General features: G+C 43.6%; 1 protein-coding gene across 1 annotated transcript in view; it reads right to left on the bottom strand.

Moving 5' to 3' along the window:
• The window catches only part of iglon5 (IgLON family member 5), a 99,649-nt gene extending 93,758 nt beyond the window's left edge, over positions 1–5,891 (bottom strand). Inside the window, exon 1 of the mRNA XM_068569323.1 lies at positions 5,224–5,891. Coding sequence (XP_068425424.1) covers positions 5,224–5,284 — 61 coding nt within the window. The 5' untranslated portion in view covers positions 5,285–5,891. The remainder of the gene's footprint in view (positions 1–5,223) is intronic.
• Positions 5,892–9,143: the final 3,252 nt, after the last annotated feature.

The following is a 9,143-nucleotide window of genomic DNA, read 5'->3' on the forward strand; positions in this document are numbered from 1 at the left end:
TCCGTCGTGCGTCTGTGAATGTGTTTGCGTCAGTGACGTGCAGTGAGGGTTGGGGAGGCACTGACTCACAAGTCAGATTTACAAACATACAGTAGGATGACAATAGGGTAGGATAGGAGAGAATAGGATGCTGAAAACCATTTTAAACACCACTGTATATTCGACCCTGTCTCCTACAAACTACGTTCACTCAGAACTAATACCTATTTTCAATTAAGGGTCAGAAATGTTACAAACGCATCCATATCAGTCACTACTTTGAAAACCGGATGTTGTGTCAACGTTTATAATCGTGGGACAAGCACACGATTATAAATGTGTTTGTAATAAACAATAAAACTAAAATATGTGGATAATCAACCTATAGACGTAATCAGGGAGAGAATACGTTTCTAGTCAACGTAATTGAAAATGCGTTTTACTTCTGGGGGAACGTAATTCGTAGGAGACAGGGTTGGTATGTTACAGTATATCTTACCTTTACTGGCAAGTAATCCTCAAATCCTCCATTTTCAGGGCGAGAAATGACAGCTGTCAGCTAAGCTCTAGCGTCGCATTTCATGTTGTGGTCGTAGAGTTGTTTTTTCTTCTACACACTTTTAGAGTTTACCGGACAGCGGGCTCACTATCGCCACCGTCCTTTGAGGCACAGGTACTGACTGCCTTACGGCAAGCATTTTCCCCGTGGATTTATGTCAGATCAATAAGACGTAAATATTACAAACGTAAGTGAAATACATTACTGGACACCATGGAAATTTAGACGTATAATAAAAGTGTCATCGACCATCATATTGGAACAATACACAGAAATGGGTACAAGCACGGGCCATTTGCACAAGCTCAATCCAGTTTGTGAGTGATTGCGCAATCTGGAGGGAGGCTCTACTCGTCTCTGTTGTATTTGAACAGGAAATACAGACTTTCCGCGATTTTGACTATAAAAATGGTCAAAATACATTAGGAACCACACCAAAATCATAGACTAGAGGACACATATTAATACTTATGTTATTATTATTTCCTTTCTTTTTCTACTCATGATGTCAGGGGAGGCACAGCCCTCACCTGCCTCCCCTGACTGCACGTGTGTGTGTGTGTGTGTGTGTGTGCGTGCGTGCGTGTGTGTGTGTGTATGAGCATTTGTGGTTGTGTGTGTCTGTGAGTCTGTGTGTGTCTGTCAGTGTGTGGGAGTGTAGAGAACAAGTTTTGACATTCAAAAAAATCCCGGTAAGTTTTCTGATTTGTATTTCATTATTTATTGTTAAGATTATTTGCACTGTGAATTTGCACTGTCAGTTGTGTTTTTGTAATAATGGGTTGCAAATGAATGCTTTTTGAGAAAATAGTTTTATATGATTAATTGAAAAAAATAATAAACCGATTAATCGATAATAAAATAATCGTTAGTTGCAGCTCTAAGAAGAACCCTGTATGATGGTTATTTGTTTTTGGCCATGCTGCGATCCAAATTTCCCGTGAGGGATATTAATAACAGGTTGATGTGGTTCTTTAGTGCCTTGAAAGCCAGTGACTGATTCTTTGGATTTCATTCAGAAGAATGAAGTCATGCTCTTTTACTTCTATAATATGTATTGTAAAGTAGTAATGTCAGTCAGATAAATTAAGTGATTCTACTCAATCTCGCTATTTGACTCTTTTCAAGAACTACATTTTACAAATGTTTCTGCTGCTTAAAGAGGAAATCTCAAGATTGTTACCATGACAGCATCTATTTACTTTGGAGGAAAAAAGCAGAATGTATAAAAAAATAAACCAAAATGTAAAACACGTCTCACAACTTCTTTTCAGTTCACCTTTGCTTTATTCAACCATGCTGCCTTTGGCAGGTCGACATCGTGTTTTAATTTTGACCGTTAATTAAAATGAAGTTTTCATACAACACCAATTTGTTTGTACATCACAGCACCTGTCTCTGCCAGTTCGAGGTCAAAACGCAGCGAGATTTTCTTCAGGTTACTCTCTTGGATCCCCTCTGTGGAAGGAGTAGATTCAGCACCACAGGCCACAGCAGCAAGAGAAATAGAAACCTGAGGGAGAAACCTTCAGACCGCAGACCCACTCCAGGCTGGTTAAACCTCCAGCCCTTGTGCCCCAGGCCCTTGAGACCAAATCCAGGCCCTCTCACTCCAACACTTGCAGATAAATAAAACCCGCCAAAATGGCAGGGCATTTCGAAGCCAAACATGGAGAACAACAGCACACAGAAAGCATAGATTTCAAAGGGAGGGAGAAAAAGCAGAGTCCCCTCCAGAATATGAGCGCAAGGCATCTGTTGATGCTGGCATCTCTATTCTCTTCATCTCCAAGCCAAGACTGGGGATCCAGTTGAGTGTGTGGGTGTGTGTGTGTGAGCAGAGACGATGGAGTGTGGCTACGTGCTAACATGTGCAATGCGCATTGACCCCACTTGGCCTTCATATGTTGCTGAAACAAGAAGGACGGCGTGCGGCAATGCGACCCCACCTGTTTTTACCCGTGTTGGCTAGAACACTTCCTCTTACCAGAACCTCCATCACAGCAGTGCATGTGGGGGAGGGGATTGAAGGGGTAAGAGGGGGGGGAGGCAACCCATCTGTACACTGTTTCAACAGTAGTTACAAGCATGTGCATCATACATACACATGTACGGTGTGATGGGGGGATTCCCTCCAATAATTGCGTAACTTGATATATATGTAAGGCAGTAATATGTTTCCTAAATATCTAAATATTGCATTATCTTTGCAATATCACCTTAAACGTCCTTTGCTGTGACCTATCTAGGCCCGAAAGCTGAAACAATTTCTCTTGTCATCTTCACTTTTCACTAAATCAATGACGGCATTATTCTCATTATCCGATCTTGCAGGTTTCTGTCACAACAGAAATCCTTTGAGTGGAAGCTACATTGTTTAATTTTGTGTGGAGGTGTGTGTATGTGTGGATACACTCACAGCCTTAATGTTTCATAAAACCTCAGTGTCTGATCTCATAGATGAAACAGGTTTTGATTTATTGCCGACAGCTTGTGTGCCAAAAAATACAAAGATGATATTTTACTGCATGTGTGAGCTGACGCTTGGACATTCACCTTTTTTTCTGGCGTTACCGTTCTCAAAGGGGGAATAAATGTGGAAGCGAAGCGGCATGCCAGGAGCTGGCCATTGCACCCATGGAGTGGTTTTGTACCTTCACACGCCAAGCCAGTAGCAAACCTTTGAATAGCCTAATTGTGTTTTGCAGCAAAGAAAGAAACAAAACCTGGCTGCTATGTCGTTGTACAGGTCTGAAACACATTTTACGAGTGGCTTCTGAGGGTACATGGAAGATATAATGGGGCTCTCTCCTAATACATTTGTGTTGTGCATAATGTGAAGTGGCTCAATGAGTGATAATCAGTCAAGGAGAAATATCTTCAGGCTAATAAAATACTGTACAGTCATTCAAGGTAATGTGTCTTATTCCTCGCTAACCAGGCAACAATAACTCACACACAATCTGCAAAACAATGGTGGTGAAGCATTTAAGGGACCACACTGGCATGCCTCTCGGAGGCACAGATAAAAAAGGATTATTTCCCTGCTGCATGATTTATCGAGCAGTGGACAGTGCCCTTCCAACAGCCATGTTCTTCCTTCTAGGACGCACGCTTTCTACTTTTAAAAGACAGACGTGTTGTGGACCTGCAGCAACTCAAAGCAGCGGGCTGGATCCCCTCTCACAGGAATGCATCTGCTTCACATGTGCTACAATGTGCACATCTCCCATCAATGTCCAATAACTTCTCAACTGCGGCTGATGTGATTGGTCACACTTTCAATATTGGGAAGAAAAAAAAACAACAACCACAGGTTACAAATTCACAGGACTGGGACCAGTATTGAGACTCTGTACGGCTGAGTTTGTTGTGCGGTGCTGAAGCCATTGTGTACGTCCTGCGGGGCCGGCCTTCTGCTCTCCGCCCAGTGTGGTGAAGGGGTTTGCTGTGGCGAGCCGACCATGACCAGCTGGGCCCTCCTGCCCACATTGATCGCAGGAGCAGGAGGCTACAGCCGTCTGCATCTGCACGTTGTTAACCTCACATCTTATTGCACTGACACATCAATTATTGTTATTAAGGGCCAACGTAATTTATTTATATACTGATTTCCCAGAGGATGAAGGAAGGACTAATTGAGCCAGCCAGGTGTGTGTGTGTGTGTGTGTGTGTGTGTGTGTGTGTGTGTGTGTGTGTGTGTGTGTAGTTCATGCTCGATAAGCAAGGGGAAATTAGAGTACATGGGGCGAATGCCGTGCACAACTAATATATATGGTGGGACATCCCATAGCCTAGAGAGCGCGTTCAGAAGTTGATGAACATTACAAATATTCCCCGGTCAGCGTTCCCCATGGACAACAACAACATCACAACACTGTCTGTTTGTGTTATTATTAACACAAAGGCCATCTGACTCTTCTTGTGCAAGTTATCTCGACACAGTGAACAAGCAGATAGATGAAGTGTGTTCATCTCTTTTGTTGAGCTGTGGGAAAGATGTTATTCCAGTGATACAGGGGATTTAAGCTTGACTATTGCATGTTTTGTCCAACTGCTCATGTTTCTCCATTAGTCTTTCTCGACCTTGGTGAGAGAGAGAAAGAGAGAGAGAGAGAGAGAGAGAGAGAGAGAGAGAGAGAGAGAGAGAGAGAGAGAGAGAGAGAGAGAGAGCGCAAAACACTGTCTCCCTCCTGAGTCTCTGCATTGCTTCTCCCCGTACTTAAACCCCACCACCACCACTAACACCACCCACAGCCCCCACTCCCGCCCCCACCCTTCTGTGCGCTGCTGGCGCGTCGTGTGCGTGGGATACCATTCATGTCACGTAAAGGAATGTTCAGACTGGGGATGCGAGTCTCTTTTTTTTTCATAGTAAACATCTTAACATGCATCACTCGTTGCTTACACTGAACCACGAGGTTGGCTTGGAGATGAACCTGGCGCTGCGCTCGCACGCACGCACGCACTCCCTCGCTCCCTCACGCGCACCCCAAGACGCGTGCACACACACGCATACAGCATCGCAGTGGCACAACAGACACGCGTGATTCACAGGCAGGTAGATCATTAGTATTCACCTCCACAACCCGCTTTCAGAAAATGAAAGGCGTACATGCACGCGTCGTGGCGCAGCAGCACACGGAGCCGTCAGCACGTCGCCAAAGTGGCTCGTAACAACTTACCTTTCGACAGCAGAACCAGGATCAAACCAGCAAACGCGTTCCGCAAGAGGGGGCAGCCCATGATGGAGTTCTGATTGATTTTCTGCTTGTTTTTGCAGCCTCGGTATTCCTCCTTTGTGGTGCCGTTGCGGGGAATCTGTTTCCTTTCTTTAAAAAAAAAAAAAAAAAAAAAGAAGCCGGGCCAGTGGATGAATGTCAACAGCAATAGTCCAACGCGTCTTCTACATGTGACTGGACGAAAACATCAGTTTGATCCACTTGACTTTTCCTTCTGGTGGCCGGAGAGAGAGGCGGAGAGGGCTGGTGGTCTTCCCCTGTGCAGACTCTGTCAGCCAGAAGAAGAAGAAGAAAATAGCAGAGAAAAAAAACAAACAAATATCCAGCACACTTAGTTTGTCTCTCAGTGCCTTGAAGGAAAATATGTGAGAACCCGCATGGGAAGAGAAGGTAGAGCGTAAACTGTCCAATGGCGTGACAGAGAAAAAAAAAATCTGTTTTTGTGTGTGTTTGTTTGTCAGAGAACAAGATGGGTTCTGCGCGTCCTGGCCGGTCGCAAGTCGCCACTTGAGCCTAATTAGCCTGCTAGTGGGTCTCTGTTGGTATGCAGCGCGTCTCGTCGCTCCGCACTCAGCGCGTCGCAGGGAGCAGCAGCGAAAGCGAGGTGCACGAGAAGCGGCTTGATTGGCAGTTGAAGGAGAGCCCCTTTCTCCCAATCGCCGGGCCCAAGGAAGGAGGCGGGATTTACGATTACGCCGATGTCCCGCTCGGAGGGGCCGGCCAAGGAGCCTCACCGGCCAATCAGAGCCGCGCGATGGGCGGGTGGGGGGATGCGGGGAGCGCGAGGCAATGCGCGGCGCGGTGATAATGCAATGTGATTTATAGCCAGTTCGGTGTTGCTGCAGTACTCAGAGAAAACATTCCACAGGGGGACAGGCGGGAATAATAACTACAGGGTGAGTGAGGGGCAGGAGGGAGCCATATGGGGTTTTAGAGACGATAGCCTAAATGAAAACAGAACGAGGTAGAATGACAGGTTGTGCTGCTGATAAGCAGATGTTACTCAATTTGCTGGAAATGAATTCTGTCAGACCAGAGGAGAAGTTGTGGGTAGACTCTGTAGAGTGCCAGAGCAGATTGTGGCAGCCCTGCAGAAAGCACCCTGTCTGACTCAATCACACTGTTGACTTAATGGCAGGCGACATGAACCCATGCAAGAAGACACTTTATATTAGGCAGAAGTACTAATGAGCCATTTATAAACACGTTGGTCTCTTAGTCTCTGCGCTGCATCTGGCACACAAACAGTGCAAGGAGCCGTTGCATCTAGTGAGGATCTAATTTTCTTTAAAAGGCCTTTCACGAGGTGATAATCATCTTGCTTGAAGCCAGAGACAGACGCAGACTGCTACACAGGAAGTCGTGAAAACTCCATGAAAACGTGATTGCCAAATGCACGCGTACTTCCCCACCATTTGGCAGATTCATTACAGGCATGTTGCATCACATCCTTGGACAGAAACACACAACATACAGCTCACGCACGGGGTCCACTCCTTGAAATATTTACTACATGTCTGAGATGATTCTTTCGATATTAGCTGAGGCTTTGCTCTTTTACTTGTTTTTTTTTTATTCTCCAAATAACCAATTCATCCTTTATTACTGCCGTGTGCACGAGTAACACACTATTTGCTGATTTATAGTGTTCAGACATAATTACAATAAATACAGTTTGGGATTAAACGACAGCATATCTGCCTCTGATGGGAGATGGAGAGAGATGAGCGGGCAAGCACCGAGAAAACCGGGACTGATTAATGAGTCAACTAATCAAGGCCCAGCATTAGTTACAGTGTGTGATGTGTTCGTAAATAATAATAAGTATTCACTATTAATTAGATGTAGAACAGAGGAGTGAATCAGGAGCCAGTCACTGACTCATTAAAATGTTTTTTTTTTCATTTTCACATTTTTTTGTAACTGATGCACAATTAATGATTTATGGATACTAATTTATGGGTACGGTACACCCTTTACTATATGTTTTTGTTAATAAAAAAAGCCATCCTTGCACATACAGTTCATCTAATCAGCAAGTTCTCCTCTTGCTTTGGACTTGCAATGTTTGCACTGAAATGCCGCAGCCTCCACATTAGCATGGAAAAGTTGCACCTGTGTGACACCAAAAAAACCACACCCTCTGATCTAAATGAGAGATACTGTACATGCAGTTTTGAAGCTTCATTAATGATATTCATGTTTGCAATCAGGAGTTCAGCTGGGTCTCAGTCAACATGCAGATATTATTTATAGACCTGTCACAAGTCGCAGTTTGTTTGTACTCAGTTGTTGCAAGTTATTCAATAAAAGTAGAAACACCTGCAAAAATGTTGACATACATTTGCATTTTGACTCCGATTTTACAGATCCAATTACCCTCAGACCTCCCCTGCTCCCATCAGACTGGTTGACATCCTGAGCACAGTGGGAGTGGGCTTAGAAGAGGACAGAAGAATATTTCTTTCTTGCAAAGACTGACGTGCATCAGCATAAGGAAATGGGGCTGCATTTGGCATTGTAATCAAATGCAAAATGTGGATACACAGCAGGTTCCCGCGTTCTTGCATACTTAGAGCCTGTTACAGTCAACCCATTCTCACTCCCAACTTGTCTAATACCTGGCCCATGCCGCTCGGTGTCTGAATCCAACATAAAGCCATCTGCGTCATTATTAGACGGTATGAACTCTGTGTCGTGGGGGTCAAACGAACACAGGACTTTCACCCAGGAGACCGCTGACTGTGTCCCATCTGAAATCAAGTCACTGTTGACTTATTTTGCTATAGTTTTGTTATGTAACTTCTATAATTTACTAACACCATGTTGAATCACAAGTTATTAGTTATTTAGTTATTTTCCAAGTTATTTGAATCCAACCCATATCTTTACCTCAGCCTAACCGAGCAGTTTTGTTGCAGTTTTTTTTGCGTAAACCGAAAGTGGAAGTTTATTTTGAAAAGACACTCGGCATGGGCAAGCGGACACTGACGAGAGGTACCTGAACACCATAGTTTGAATTGTATATGCCCACTGACCAAGCTGCAGGATTTGAAGGGTGTGAGAATGTGTGGCCATATTTTTTACCGTGGTTCTCTATTTCAGCAGTATATCCTTTTTTTTTATCTGAACCTAATAATGCTAATGGGTAGAAAGGCACAGTGCGTAAATAATGCACTCATAATGCACTGCATATGATACTTTCAGACTGCTGAGGACCCCAGACCTGTGAGCCAATAGACAAAGTCCATGTAAGGGTTGTGAGCAATCTACTTTTCTGTCATGAAGATATAGAAGAATATACAATTTGTTTCGCTGCGTTTTTTTGCTCCATTTAGTTCAAGATGTGAAGGGAATGTTACCAAATCTTTAGTGAGAAAAAAATCTGAAAAGCAAACCAATCTGTCAGAAAGGCATACAGAATGGTTTGTTTAGTACAATTGGGCAGATGTATCTTTATCTGCAGGCTTTTATAAATATTTAGGGAGACTTTAGTTTCACATTCTACAACAGAAAGAACAAAAGGTTGCTGGAAGTCAGGGTGGGGAACATGCTTGCCGAAATTAAACTCCAATGGACTATAGGCTCAATCCACAGAAAATACTTTTATTATGAAGAACATTGAATTGTTATCTAGTTTTTTGTAATAATTCATCTGAGTTGCCTAAACTTCACTAAATCTGTTTATTTCTTTTCCTTAAATTCAACCAATTTCTTCCAAAATGGCTATTGCTCGTTGGAGCAACCTACATGAATATTTCTATTATCAATGGAGAGCTGGAATGAAACCGGAATTGGACCAGAGCAAGTTATTATCTCTTTATATCTTCTGGCTGCTTAGTTTAGAGTCATCTTGGCTGTTA

The sequence above is a fragment of the Clinocottus analis genome, unplaced genomic scaffold, assembly GCF_023055335.1.
Source record: "Clinocottus analis isolate CAN_PGR_092001 unplaced genomic scaffold, fCliAna1.0.p SCAF_9, whole genome shotgun sequence".
In the NCBI taxonomy this organism is placed as follows: Eukaryota; Metazoa; Chordata; class Actinopteri; order Perciformes; family Cottidae; genus Clinocottus; species Clinocottus analis.